Raw genomic sequence first — 15,845 nt, 5'->3', positions numbered from 1 at the left:
TATTTCAATGCATTAAAGAAAAAAGAAAACTATCCTGTGATTTATTCAACTTTATTTTTACATTTCAAGGTCACATAATTCTTTAGGACAAGGATGTTTATTTAGCATTCTGAAGAAATGTTTGAACACGTCAGCTGTACTTTACAGTCTGGTGTCAATATAAAGTAAAGATATTTTTCTTTTGGGAACGAGTAAATCACTATGTTATTTTAAGCCAAAGTTTACTTGTGAGCATTTCCATATTAAAGATATTCACAGTGTTCAGTTAACTTTGTGTAAGAGAATGTTTAATATTTTCTAATAAAAACTGCAAAGTTTGTTAAAAACTTTTCTTGTATTATAATCTCAAGTACAGAAAAGATTAATTAAATAACAACCTAAGAAAAAAACCCCATTCCCTGAGTGCTTGACTTTCAAGGCTTAGAGGGAGTGAAATGTGCGTTAGGTAAACCGTAAGGATATATTAAAATCCCAGAATACTGCTCCAAAAACATGACATATCCTCAACAGTTAGCTGAAAATCCTGCTTCTGGTAGTGAACGGATTCTTTTGAAAAGTGGATTTTGGAACTGAATTAACTCTTTCCCAGCTTTTGGCCACATCTTCGTGATCCATGAAAATGTCCACATAGGAAATCTGCTGGCACCTAAGCTGACCCCTCCCTCCCGTCTCAGAATAAAACAAAAATCATATGTAGATGTTTAGACTGTGTTTCAGTGCACCACTATTTCGTATCTTACTATACTATACAGCATGTGTGGATTACACTGCGATTGAGGGAAGATGTGTGGTTGCAAACCAACTTCAGAGAAACCACTGGAGATGGATCGAGGAAAAGGCTTTTTGCCTACCTGCTTCCTATTTCATTACGTAAAGTAGAGGAGTGTGTTAGCCGTGTTAGTCCACTCTTAAGGTTATCAATAGAAATCAAACAAAATAAAACATGGAAAAGAAAATAAGATGATACCTTTTTTATTGGACATAACTTAATACTTAATCAAGAAATGTATTAAGTTATGTCCAATAAAAAAGGTATCATCTTATTTTCTTTTCCATGTTTTATTTTGTTTGATTTCTATTGATAACCTATTTCATTACACAAAGCTATACGTTACCCTCCGCTCCACCCTCTTTTCTTGCCCTTCCCTTTATGCGTTTTCTTCGTTTTTTTTTAATGATTCCTGTACCAACACACAACTTCCATCTCGTCTTTACAGTACGTTTTTTATTATTTTTTTTCAATTGACATTGCAAAACTCAACAGATCTTCTTCTAAAGCAACACATTTCAACATTAAGGCAAGTTGCGAGCAGAAATGACCCATCTGTTGGTCGAAATTAACCCCCCCCCCCCCCCCCCCCGGCTCGTTGCTGCAAAAAGGTCATCTGTTCCAGGTGAAAGTCTCTGACAGGCAGGACAATAGAGGGGCGGGGCGAGACAGTCACTCAGACAACGAGTTTAGCCAGGAGAAAGAGAACACGTGACGAGCCGGCTCGCCATTAACCCCTTCGCTGCTCCGTGCAGACTCTGGCTCTGCTGCCCGGCTGGATGCTTCAGACCCACCAGTCTGTAAAAGAAGACAGTGTTTAGCAAAGTGGGACGCAGGACCGAAACAGCACTGTGTATATTAGTCTGGAATTAGACGCACAATTTCACTCACTGTTAAATCGGGATAAAGTTATAAAAGAACACAACCATGATCTCTGGTAAAAGGTTAAAAAAAGAAAAAGGAAAGCTGTCCTATTATTATTAAGCACTTTTTGTGTTGTTTCTCTTGCAAACTCGAGATCTCGTGATATCCGCTGAATACTGCATGATGAGAGATCTGCTATAAACAAACACTTTATGCACGATGATCATGATGGATCAGACAAGCAGCTGAACAAATAAATGAGCGACACAAGAAAACCAGCGCAATAATATATTTTTTAGTGAATATATCACAGATGATTGTAAAAAATCGTCCAAAGCCACTGGGAGTGGGGGATGGCAGAAGTTTCTTTTCTTATTCAGACCGTGCTTGATAATCGCTTTCGATTCGCTGAAAGAAAAGAGAGGGCACCTGGCTTTAACCTGCGAGCAGGAGGTTTAAAATTAACATTATTGCCTGCATCCAGTAATATATTCACTCACTATTTAAATTATGCATAAAGCAGAAAGGCGATCGTGGGGAGGTTATAGACCTAATTTCGAGAGGTCCTGAACAGTTCGGCCCATGATGAAATGCCAACCCCCATTCTTTTGATTAAGCTTTGACTGCCTCTTACAATAAAGTGCATTGTAGCCAGAAGATTTAAATACTAGAACTTGCACTGATGTATGGATGGAGCTATACTGAGATGCTTGAATTGCCTCTTCCTGTTTTTATATTGACCCTGTTTTGAGTTTAGCTAGCATATTAGTTCGGGTGAATCCATGATGCTGGACCAAAAGGCATTTCCCTGCATTGAGTCTATGGAAGAAATGTTTATTATGCCTGGTCAATAGTTTACTTCACTGCCAATTCGTTCGTTCCTTTAGAAAGATGGACGACCTACTTCTCTTATTTACGACCGGCAGAATTGGGTATTCCTGTGAATAGGGAATGGACCTCTTTCAGTTCTATTAATTTAGAAGAGACTAAAAGGTTATTGTTAAAAAACACCCCTCTTCATATTGCAGTTTGGATATCTGCCCTCCTTATCTATTTTAAAAAAATACTCCTGGCTTTTCTAAAATGATTTACAGCCTGGTTGAATCTGTGTTTAAAATGAGAGCACTATCTCGGTTATCTGGGGCATATCATTCTTACACCAATTCTGAAGAACAATTCGGGGCCCATTTCACAAGTTAACAATTACAGACCGGTAGCATCTATACCTCTATATTTGCCAAGCAATAATCACTCAGCAAACTGTGAAGTGTTTAGAACAATATGATGTCTTGCCTTTAGGAAGTATTTTGGCACTGAAACAAGTTCTTCGTGCTATAATAGCTGAAATGAAATATTGGATTGGCAGAGGTCATCAAAGTATCACTAATCCAATTTGACTTAACTTCAGCGTTTGATGTAATCGATCATGAGATTCTCTCCTGGATATTAGATGAGATGGCATAGCAGGTTCTGTCTGTCACTGGCTCAAGGGAATCCTAACAGTGAAAACGTATCAGGTTAGAATGGGAAATGTACTTTCTCTACCCCGCAGTTCCACCTATGGTGTAAGGATTACCTTTATCACCCATTATCTTTAATACAGTAATGTCATCCTTAGGGAGAATGTTAGACAATTATGCAGTGAAAATTTTTATCTAGGCTAGCATTACTTTAGCGATACTGCTGATCTCAGGGCCAGATGCACTAAACTTTATGAGGCAATAACAAGCCATTAACGAGCAAGTAGTATGCACTAAGGCCCAGATGCATCAACCATACGTTAAAAAATCAAAAACGTAAAAGTCCTTACCGAAGTTGAAAAAACGAAGAATGCACTAAAAACAGAAGTCCCACATGTTTGGTTCGGTTCGGTATTTGAAAGTCGAATGCATTACAGAAGTGTAATCCCCGTTGTTAATCTGCCCGTAAAGCATGTGCAGAGCAGCCAAGCATTATGCTGGCTGGTCTGCGCATGCCACAAACGTCAAAACCCAAAACAAAAAAAAACACATTGAAAATAAAAGGGGCAAAGGCGCTCATCAGGAGCGTCCTGTATGGACGACCTTGCCCCCCCCCCCCCCCCCCGAGGTCGCCATTACTTCCCGCTTCCGCATGTATTAACTAAAAAATAAAAACAAAAAAACAAAGTTTAGCAGCACCGGTCCCCCTCCCTTCCTCTCTCTGTTTTTCTCCTTCTCCCACAGCTCCGCCTCCCACCATCCTCCGCCCCTGTGCCCCACCCCCCTGAGCTCGTCGCCACCGCTCCCCCCTCTACCGGACCCCCCTCCACTTTGCCGGCCCCTGCAGTGCCTCTCACCTCTGTGTGAAGGCGCTGCACGGGCAAGAACAGCTGATCGGTGATCAATGCTGCCTTCTCTGACGTCCCTCTGTTTTTCCTGGGCCCGCCCTCCTCTGATGTGAGTACGTCAGAGGAAGGTGGGCCCAGGAAGAACAGAGGGACGTCGGAGAAGGCAGCACTGATCGCCACTGGGGCGGAGGATGACGGGGAAGCTGTCATTTCAAGGAAGGGAGGAGGAAGGGAGGGAGGAAGGGGAGCCGGGGCTGCGTAAAAGTTCTGATTTCAATGCAGGGGGGAGGGGGGAGCAAGGCTGTCAATAAAGGACGTCCATAAAGGACGTGTTTGGGGGTTTTTTTTACATCTTTGGCATGCGCAGAGCAGCCAGCGTAACGCTTGGCTGCTCTGCGCCATCTCTACAGGCCGATTATCCGACGGTTTTACGAAGGGCTAGAGAATGCAAGTGAGCTGCAATGAGCAGCTCATTTCCATTCCCTTTCCTTCATGCATAGCCGTTCCCTACCGATTCACTATGGAATTCGGTAGGGAAAGGCTCTAACGACAACTTTAGTGCATCCTCAGTGTCCTCTGATATAGAAGCTAGAGCTACTTTTTGTGTCAAATTAGTTGAAGATTGGGTTCGATCATACACATAAATTAAAATTGAACTTAGATAAAACAAAATGTTTTATTGCTGCTACCTCCCAACAGGAGGTTGTTCGTCAGATGTTGGTTGTTGATCATGTTCATTTTTCTGATAGAATCTGAAATAAAATTACTGGGAGTAGTGTTGGATTCTCAATTGTCACGTGAAAAACATGTGGCCCAGCTGACAGAAAATATCTTTTTTACTCTAAGATGATTAAAGAAGAATTAGGTGCTCTTTTGAACCTAGCTCTGTCCATAGTTCAGCTGAATTACTGTAATGTGATCTTGGTGGGTTGTACATAACAGATTTTGAAGAAATTGCAAACATGGCAGAACATAGCAATTTGCTTGGTGTACTCTGCAAACACATTTGACAGGGTTACTCCTTTATTGACCAGAGCCCATTGGCTTCCAGGACTAACCAGGGTGTCTTTTAAAGCGTGTCTCTAGTATTTGTAAGATACTGCTGGTTTTGCTCCAGGATATTTGTTACCAGTACTTACTTTTCCTTGTCAAGATAAGTTTATGTCCTGCTGTCCAACCTAGTCTATAATTCACTTAAACTAAACTGACACTTTTATACTGCAACAACCTGGACGGTTCTGTGTGGATTACAAATAAGAACACCATGCATACCTGGGAACTTACAAACCCATCAATAAAACAAAGTAAACATTATTGAAACAGCCATATCTTAACAGCATCAATATAAATGGGTCTCAAACAACCAAGCTTTAAGTAATTTTCTAAAGCGAACTAAATTAACCACTAATCTAACTACCCCAGAGTTATCATTCCAAAACTTTATTCCCGTGAATGAAAAAGACGATTGAAATAGTCTTTTGTACCTAACTGACCTAACATAAGGTAGATGTAAAAATAATGTATTTCATATTGACATTTCTGAAAGTATCAGTTCCCTGATCTGTTGGCTCTTCACTTTCTGCTCTCCTTTCTCCTATTTTACTATATTCAATTTCTTAAACGTTTATACTTTTCTGGAATGAATGGTGTAGTCTTTAGGGCATTAAGGTCTTCTTTCTCAGGGCTGGCCCAAGGATATCTAATGCCTCAAAAACCATGGGGCATCTCCAAGTGATACACCCCCTTGCCCCATAAAATTGCTTTTCCCCTTCCCTTCCCTACAATCTCCAACTAAGTCCTGCACATTCCTTTCTTCTCTTTATCCCCCCAGGTCAAACATCTCATATCCCCATTCCCTTGCCCCTACCACCGCTGATGTTGTCCAAAAGTATTCAGCATGGGTGTGGGGCTTTTTGATAGAGGGCCCATGCTCATGCATTGCCTCATTCTGCTTTCCTCTAGACCAGGGATTCTCAGTCCAGTCCTCAAGACACACCTAGACAGTCTGGTTTTCATGATATCCCCAATGAACGTGCGTGAACTACATTTGCATATAATGAAGACAGTCCATGCAAATTTAGCTCATGAATATTCATTGGGGATATTCAGAAAACCAGATTGGCTGGATGTGTCCTGAGGACCGAGTTTGAAAACCCCTGCTCTAGACACATTTCCTGATTGGGGGGGGGGGGGGGGTGGATGCAACAGCACTTGAAGGTGAGATGAGCATCTACTGGAAGACCCTGCATCAGTGCTGAGTAACTTTGGAGCTACCTATGAAGAGGTAGGGCAGTGAGGGAGACAAAGATGCTGGCTGCAGGACCGAAGCGGGGATGGGGAGATGAGAGGATGCTTTCTTGCCACGCCACTGCCCTCAGAATACTGCCACCTTAGACAGAAACCTAGTCCACCTAGTGCCGGGCCAACCCTTCTCTTTCCTAGTGTCCAGTAATTGACTACCCTAGCTCTGATATCAGTATGAAAATATGAGAAGGAAGAAAATATGACTAGCTGAGCAGGATGTGCTTTCAAAATATTTAACCTTGACAACTCATCTGGAAAGAAAACAGAAGAATGAAAACCTGAATATTTATGATTATGTTTTTTTAGCAGTCAATTTAAAACTATCAACATTTATTTAGCAGTAATGTTCCATTAGGTCTAATTTTATAACAGTACAGCCAATAAATAGCTTTCCTTGTGTGGATACTGGCAGATTTTCACAACAAAAGTATGGGCCTATTCCTACTTTTCAAATTACCCCGGGCATAAACTCATTTATACTTGCTCTTTAGAACGCACACATTGTCTAGCTTAATTTATGGATACAGGCATACTTCATACTGTAAACTATACATATAAACATAATGTCCCTGGATAGAGGCCAACCAAATGTTGGTTTTGATTTCAGTTATGGTGCCAAAACTGGGCCAAAATCCTTTTTCTACCCGGTTTTGGTTATGGCCAAAAGGCTACAGCTATGGTTTCAGTTTTGTCCGAAACTGACCATGTGTTTTTGATGGAAGTCAAAAATGTGTGCTTTGTCCTGCTTGTCTCCCTCTCTTCTCCTCCCCTATGAACAGGAGTTGCCTGCCCCTGCCTACCTGTAGGTACCCCCCTTGGGTCTATCTTACAAATCCATGGTAGTTTAGGGGTGTAGTCAGGGCAGGAGTGATCCCCAGTCACTTCTGCTGGTTTTGCTCTCAAAATGGCTTCCATGACCTCTAGAGGCAATCTCCTAGGACTGCTGCAAGAGGTCACAGCAGCCATTTTGAGAGTAGAGTGACATAGGCATGAGCAACTGGGGATCACTCCTGTCCTGACTACATCACTAGACCACCTAGCAGGAATCTGTACATTTGGGATGATAAGCTCCTTAGAAATTAGCCTCTCTCTGGAGATATGACATCAGCTATCACTCCAAATGTGGCACAGAGGTAGCCATTGTAAAAGCACTGTGGCTTTTAGTTTCAGTTTTCATTAGCTGAAGTCCATGTGTGCAGAGGCTATTTTGCTTGGAGGTAAAATATGGTCTTTCATTATTTAAATTATTATATACTAGTAAAAAAGGCCCGTTTCTGGCTGAAATGAAACGGGCGCTAGCAAGGTTTTGCGCGGAGTGTGTATGTTTGAGAGAGTGTCTGTGAGAGTGACTGTGTGAGAGTGAGAATGTGCAAGTGTGTGTGTGTGTGACAGAGAGTGGGTGTGAGTGTGTCTGTGAGAGAGCGTGTGTGTATGTGAGAATGAGTGTGTGCGAGTGCGTATGTGAGACAGTGACAAGCTCATTTTCAAAGCACTTAGCCTCCCAAAGTTCCATAGAAACCTATGGAACTTAGCCTCCCAAAGTGCTTTGAAAATAAGCCTCCATGTGTCCTTCCCTGTCCCCCTTGTCAGGTGTCAGGACTGGGGGGACTGTGGACAGTCATGAAGGCAGCCCCTACCAAAATAATGAAAGCAAGACCATTTGTATAATAATCACTGCATTCCAGAGAACAAAATGGAGCAAGTTCCCACATGCCATCTTTTGCTTTCTGTATTCAGTAGCTGACAGGCTTGCTAGACTTACCTAAGTGGCTGCAGCTGCAATACACTGAAAAGAAAGCAAGGAAACCTATGAGACGTAGATACGGCTGTCCCCTTGGCCTCTGATGCTCCTCCCTTCTTCTATTTGACTTCCCTCTGATAGGTCCGTCATTTGGTGTGACGCTCCTCCCTTTTCCTTTTCAGGTCCCTTTGATAGGTCAGAGCGGTGCAGCTGTGACACTCCTCCCTTCTCTGATAGGTCAGGGCGGGGCAGAGATGTAGTGTGCTTAAAAATGGTTACAGAGCTTCGAACATACAAACTGTTGAAGCTTCAGAGTGTGCTTTAGAACGTTGAGGGCGCTTTTTATGTGCAGATGGGGCGTGGCTGAGACTGAGGGTGAGTAGTCCGAATAGCCTAGCCTACCAGGAGGACAGGAGTTCAGGACAGATGGAGTGAGCTTCAGAACATCTGAGGGGGGATTTTATTTTTATAGATATTCTGGCCTGGATACTATTTGGATGAGTCTAAAACATTTCCAGGTTCTGGGGCCGATGCACAAAGGTTGCTGTTAAATATGGCAACTGTGAGTAAACTTACCGATTTGTAAACAGCGACCGATGCACAAAGGAAATCACATGCAAATGAGATGCACAGAAAATCAGCAAGGGAAAGTGCCTAGTACATACTCAGAACAGTCTCTTGGTAAGAGTCCATGTTCTGCGCATGCTCAAGAATTGCTGTTGCAAGCTCTATCGGTGGGCTCAGATCCTGCCTGTGCCTGTCATCCGGGGTTCAATTTCTGCCTGTGCCTACAAAATCCCAAGTTGTATTTCCAGCTTCATTCAGCTGCTGATAATTCTTATATGTGGGCTTCTGCCCCCAAATCTTTCACCCTTCCTACATAAGGTTGCATCTGGTGACGGTTACACAAAAGCAGAGCATTGCTTTTGATCCAAGGCATCATCTTAACAAATATCCGAAGATGATCTAATCAAAAGAACTTTTGTTAATATTTCTACTGTTGCATGCAGGGAATTTTTTCCGGAGTCTCTCCAGCAAGCGGAAGAGAAAGGAACCCCCTGGGAAAAGGGTAGGTAGAGAAACTGGGTCACACAATGACAGCTCCAGACCTCACAGAAAAATTAGCATGTTAAAGATAGACGCTCCTTTCTGTGCATCGCAGAGAATGCTCATTTTAATACTAATGAGCTTGTAATACATTTCCATAGGCTTATCAGTAGCTGCTACGGCAAATGGTAAAAGGGACACAGAACCCATTTGTGCATTAGACACTAAATAACATTTGCTTTAGACCAGCTACAACTGTCTACAGCAAATGTTACAAGTACGGTAAGCTTTGTGCATGGGCCCCCTCTGTTGGGTATGATGAAGATGTAGTATTTTAATTAAACTCCTGGTGTGCAGAAGCTAGATTCTATGAGAAAGGAACCTGCAGTGATTGTTTTGAAGCACAAGTACTGGTCAAGCTTATAGTGTTAAGAAATGATATTACAATGAAATGAAGTTTTTATATATTAGAAAATAATTTGAGAAATGTATTGCTTTTGATTGTAATTTTTCAGAGCATATAGTCCTCGCATTTGGTAACATCAATGTGCTATTTTATTCTTGATTGTGCATCAGGCAGGTATAATGTCCACAGTGTAGACCAGTGTCTGGACTCCTTTACCCTATTTTAGTAAGAATCTATGTCATGCTTGTCTTTTAACTAAATGCAAAACAGGAAACATCTCAATGCTAATTTTTCTTCTTATTGGTGGAAAGTTTAGGTAAGCATAACAAGCTGGTAATTGTGATTTTATTTTTTACACATTCTCAGAAAGGTCCTGTCTCAGAGGATATTTAACTATATCTGCATTTGGGAAGCTAGACATGCTAGACTTACTGAGAAGTCTTTGTAATAATGACTCTCCCAGTTGTCAGCCTGTGCTTTCAGTTCCTGGGACTGGAGGGTAATAATCTCCTGTGGGTTTAGCAGAGGGCTGACAATTGAAAGCTCTGACTATCTCCAGTGGGCTTCACTGGTTCACATTCACACAACCGAAACTTTAGTTTTCGGTTTTGGCTTTGGTTTCAGCCAAAAGTGTCTAGACAGTCTCAGTAGCAGTTTTGGTTTCAGGCAAAACTCAAAAAAAGAAATTTTGTTCGGCCACTACCCCTGGAAATGTCTCCACTCAGCCCAGGTAAACTTCTATGAATACAGACTGCACACAGGTCAGTTTAACTATATGTCATTATACAAAAGACTGTTCCTATGTGTAAAACATTGCTTTTTCAAATCGTTCTATGGGATCTCCTGTTTAAACAGAAAGGGGTGAAATACTAAGCTGGAAATGGCTTTGCAAATGCAATAATACACTCAAAACCAGCAAGTTACGTAATATTAATGGATACAAGTGTTGTTTTTCAGCATTTAATTTTCCATTTTGGCAAAGGCATTCACAAAAATTGTGCAACATCGTTAATGAGCTCAAGAATCACATAGGCCAGCTCATTACCAATTTGCACATATCAGCCATTTTCTGTGCATTTTAATAATACCCTGGGGAGACAGAGGGGTGTATTTACATATTTTTTTGCAATAAAGTCTGCCCTTCTGCATGAACTTTCCTTGAAGACGCTCACCACCAAACTAATTTCTGAACCTGTCCTGGTATCAAGGGAAAATGCTCTCATGGTACCAAACCATTCCTGCAATCTTAGCTGAAGTTTAGCACATTGGCTCCCAAGTTATTAAAGTCCATATGAAAAGGTAACAAACACAATTGTGCTAATGATGTACAATTTATCACAAATACTAATGGAAATCTGTCATGTAATTTGTGCTTTCATGTGATTTTTAAATAACTTCTCTTTATTGATCAATGTACCAAAATTGAAATACATGAACACAGAAACAGAATATTGAACACCTCAAATATTGTGTTCAATTCTGGTCGCCGCATCTCAAAAAAGATATAGTGGAATTAGAAAAGGTGCAGAGAAGGGCGATGAAAATGATAAAGGGGATGGGACGACTTCCCTATGAGGAATGACTAAAGCGGCTAGGGCTCTTCTGTTTGGAGAAAAGGCGGCTATGGGGAGATATGATAGAGATCTATAAAATAATGAGTGGAGTTGAACGGGTAGATGTGAAGCGTCTGTTCACGCTTTCCAAAAATGCGATGAAGCTACAATGTAGTAAGTTTAAAATGAATTGGAGAAAATATTTCTTCACTCAACATGTAATTAAACTCTGGAATTCGTTGCCAGAGAATGTGGTAAAGGCGGTTAGCTTAGCGCAGTTTTTAAATGGTTTGGACGGCTTCCTAAAGGAAAAGTTCATAGACCGTTATTAAATGAACTATAGTGATGTATTTATATAGTATTTTATGAGGATGTGTTGTTTTGCTATACATTATATTTTTGAAGCTTTGGGGCCCATTTAATAAAATGCAAGACGTTTTTGCACTTACCATGCTTTTAACAGCAAATATTGCCATGTGGTAAGTGCAATGGCTAGGCAGTACCTGTTGGAGGTTTAGCCAGAATATCCTGCAGTTACTGCACAGAAAAGTTCTTTCCTGCACATTAATACTATTTGCAATTAACCTCTGGAGGAGGCAATAAGTGCAACATGCAAACTGCAGAAGTGCTAGTATTTGGTAAATGCAGTACTCTAATTCAGTGGGCAGTCCATACACATTCATTATCTATTAATGCACCCAGTTCCCGTCCCCTAACACAGCATGCAGCTAACATGTGAATTAAAGTGCTCTGTCATGCCAGCATAGTAATTTACCATGCTTGTGTACTAACAGTTAGAGTACCGGCATATACAAGCATATATGTGCACATGTAGGCATAATATCTAAAAATCCTTCTTTAAAGATGCAGATATCTTACTTAGTATGTATTTTACAGGTAAGCACACACATGGGTGGAGTCTGGGCAGGGCATGGGTGGAACTCACACTTACACATGTAACTTATAGAATATTAAAAGTTTACAGGCGTATCTCCCACATATAGGTGTGAGCATTTATACCAGTTCTATGCAGGGCTGCCAAAAGGAGGGGGGGGGGGGCAAAATTCTCTAAGGGGGGGGGGCAGCATCAGCAAGGTTTTGAAGGAGCAGAAGCTTCTTCCTTCCTACCTGCTTCTGAGTCTGTCTCTCTCCTGCTTCTGTGTGCCAGGACCCTGATGATTGTGTTAACGAAATAATCTGGGTCCTGGCACACAGGAGCAGGAGACAGACTGAGGGAGGAGCAGACACAGAAAGTTAAGTGAGTGGGGCAGGCTGAGGGTGGAGACAGCAGCCCAAGTATGGGGGTGCCAGGGCTGCTGAGAGACTGAACTGGGCCCGGGGCACAGCCACTGCTGGGCCCGAGGCAGAGCTGTCCGTCCCCCCAGATTGCTGCACCCCCATGGATCGCTGTCGCCCACCCCACACAGTCCAATTACATTCACTGGTGGGGATCCCGAGGCCCCGCCAGCAAAAACCATGTTCCTCCAGTGATGCTCTTCTGTCGATTGTCTGCCCCTGCCATTCAGTTGGGCAGAAGAGCAGCGCCGAAGGTGCTCCTCCGGACTGGGTCCTCCCCAGCCTCCAAGGGGGGCCTGGTTGCGGTGCTGGAGTTTTCTCTCTCCTGCTCCATCGGGACGCAATCACCCTTGGAGGCCCAGGCCCGGGGAATTTTGCCCCCCCTCTCAGCGGCTGTGGGGAGGTGTGGCTGCCCAGGTGGGAGGGGACGGTCCTGCCCCAGGCCTGGCTGTGTCTTTCAGTGGCCCTGGCTCTATGGCTGGTGTAAGTGCTTGCACTGAATCATATATACCAGATACACCAATGTTCTATGAAGCACAATAGGCACTTCCTTTCCTTTTTAGAATAGATACTTCCATAGGAGCTCTGTTGTACAATTGCCTTCTAAGGCCTTGATTCTGTAAATGGTGCCAAAAAAAATGAGCACTGAGCACCATTCTATAAACAGCACTCTGAGTTGGTCACCATTTATAGAATAGCGCATAATGCCAGGATCCACGCCCAACTTTTGGCGTGAGGATTTACAGCAACTGAAACCCAGTGTAAATCCTTATGCATAAATTAGTTGCGGATCTCCCAAATTCTATAGTACTGCATGCATCTCCAGTGAACACTCCTGAGCCGCCCATGCTCCTCCCATGGCCATGCCCCCATTTCAGTTGCATGCTAAAAGACTTACGTGCACATCTTTACAGAACAGAACTTAGCACGATGCATACATAAATCCAAATTGTTGCTAATTTGAGCCAATAATTGGTTGTTAGCGCCCAATTAATGGTGCTAATTGTCTGATTGCTCAATTATATTATGCACACAAATTGGGCACATGCTCAAATTTGCACGCACAATTTTGAGCGCCATATAGAATCCAGGGGATAACTGCTTAACACACTTTACTAACAGACCCCTTTCATAACATGGACGGAGTATGGATTGCCTGTAAAATGCATTACCCAACCAAGAAGAAGGAAGATGATGTAATTTTCTTTCAACCACTGAAAGCTTTTGGTTGGTACCACAATACATGAAAAAACTGTGATACACAATCTTTACTATACAAATAACATGATATTTTTTACACTTTGTAGCATATTGCTCCACAATGATTCCCAGATGCAGCATGCCAACAAAGTGCTGTCAGGATGTGATGTGACAGAGCTTTGTGTGTAAATACATATACCAGCATTAAAGAAATATACCAGCAATATTTATTCAAATATTACAATACCACAATTTAGCTTTTACCTTATCACTTTTTTTTTTTTTTTAAGAGGAGGCTTTTTTTGACCTTCGAGGTACAGAATGTATTATTGACTGTTTTATGGACAACATTGTTGACTTGTACTTCATCACTATTTCTATAATCTATTTTATGAGAGATTGATTTTCTAATACCATATTACCTGAAGGTTAAATGTAATCAACAAGACTGTGTAATCTGATGTTGGTATAAGTGTCACATATAAATAAAGTCTCATTGGTCTACTTGAAAGTGACCTAAAGTCACGTTATTAACTGACTATTTAGAAATACATAAAAAACTAATAAGATCAGGTCATTTAATTAGTAAATGTCCAAAATAGCTCACTTGAAATAACAACACAGAGTTTGCTGTAGGAGGTTTAAACTGTGCTTCCTATTAAAAGTACCACTGAACCTTTCTAGCACATCAAAAGTTTTGTCTAGAACTTTTTTTTTACTATGCTTCTATTCTGTAACTTTACCTATAGTTTTTTTTCCCTTGACATTGTAAATTTAATCATATAACTTTTAATCCTGTAAATTGGCTTGACTGGGACCACCCAAGGAGAGGGCATAGGAAAATTTGAACTACATGGAACAGGGCTTTCAGAATGCTTTGAAGGATGGATGGAGAGTTTTCAGGGTAAGAATTAGGGTATGGGACTTGATATACTGCCTTTCTGTGGTTTTTGCAACTACATTCAAAGCAGTTTACATACAGGCTCATTTTCGAAAGAGATGGACGTCCAAAAAGTGACATAAATCGGCACTTGGACGTCCATCTCACAGAGACATCCAAATTGGTATAATCGAAACCTGATTTTGGACATCTTTCTCTGAAGTCCGTCACAAGGATGTCCAAATCTCAAGGGGGCATATCGGAGGCGTGGTCGACTTGGGCGTTCCTAAGACTTGGGCGTCTTTGAGCCATAATGGAAAAAAGCAAAGACGTCCAGGACTAAAACTTGGACGTTTTCACCCAGACCTGTTTTTACTATGAATAAGGCACAAAAAGGTACCAGAAATGACCAAATGACCTCTCGTTACTCCTTCAGTGGTCATTAACCCCTTCCCACCCTCAAAAAACATGATTACAAATATTACTTGCCAGCCTCTATGCCAGCCTCAGATGTCATACTCAGGTCCATGACAGCGCATGCAGGACCCTGGAGTAGTTTAGTAGTAGGTGCAGTGCACTTCAGACAGGTGGACCCAGGCCCACATCCCCCCCAGTGTCCAGTGTTACATTTGTGGAGGAAACAGTGAGCCCTCCAAAACCCACCAGAAACCCTCTGTACCCACATATAAGCATATAAGCACCGCCATACTGGGAAAAGACCAAGGGTCCAATAAAGCCCAGCATCCTGCCTCCGACAGCGGCCAATCCAGGCTTCAAGAACCCGGCAAAACCCCCCACCCCACAAAAAAAATAATTTTTTAATAATGTTCAATGGACTTTTCCTTCAGGAATCTGTCCAAACCCCCCTTAAACTCTGTAAGGCCAGCTGCTGTCACTACATTCTCCGGTAACGAGTTCCAGAGTCCAACTACACGCTAAGTAAAGAAAAACTTTCTCCTATTTGTTTTAAATCTACCATATTCTAGCTTCATCTTGTGTCCCCTGGTTCTATTATTGTTTGAAAGTGTAAACAAATGCTTCACATCTGTCCGCTCTACTCCGCTCATTATCTTGTAGACTTCTATCATATCACCCCTCAGCCGCCTTCTCTCCAAGCTGAAGAGCCCTAACCTTCTTAGCCTTTCCTCATAGGGAAGTCGTTCCATCCCATTTATCATTTTCATCGCCCTTCTCTGCACCTTCTCCAAGCCCGTAAGGGCTATGGTAGTGGTGTACAGTTGGGGGTAGTGGGTTTTGGGGGGCTCAATAGACAAGGTAAGGGAGCTGTGTACCTGGGAGCAGTTTATTGAGTCCACTGCAGTGTCCCCTATGGTGCCCTATTGCTGTCCTGGCATTTCAGGGGGACCAGTGTACTAAAATGCTGGCTCCTCCCACGTCCAAATGACTTGAATTTGGACGTTTTAGACTTGGACATCTTTGGTTTTGAAAATGGATGAAAATCAAAGACGTCCAAATC

At 42.1% G+C, this 15,845-nt stretch overlaps 1 protein-coding gene across 1 annotated transcript in view; it reads right to left on the bottom strand.

Annotated features, from left to right (window-relative positions):
- Window positions 1–1,452: 1,452 nt before the first annotated feature.
- Window positions 1,453–15,845, bottom strand: part of TRIM55 (tripartite motif containing 55) — a 134,422-nt gene continuing 120,029 nt past the window's right edge. The window contains 1 exon segment of the mRNA XM_030215139.1: window positions 1,453–1,567. Coding sequence (XP_030070999.1) covers window positions 1,554–1,567 — 14 coding nt within the window. The 3' untranslated portion in view covers window positions 1,453–1,553.

The sequence above is a fragment of the Microcaecilia unicolor genome, chromosome 1, assembly GCF_901765095.1.
Source record: "Microcaecilia unicolor chromosome 1, aMicUni1.1, whole genome shotgun sequence".
Lineage (NCBI taxonomy): Eukaryota > Metazoa > Chordata > Amphibia > Gymnophiona > Siphonopidae > Microcaecilia > Microcaecilia unicolor.
Note: the sequence above shows the minus strand (reverse complement) of the source record. Positions and strands in the feature narration are given on the sequence as shown.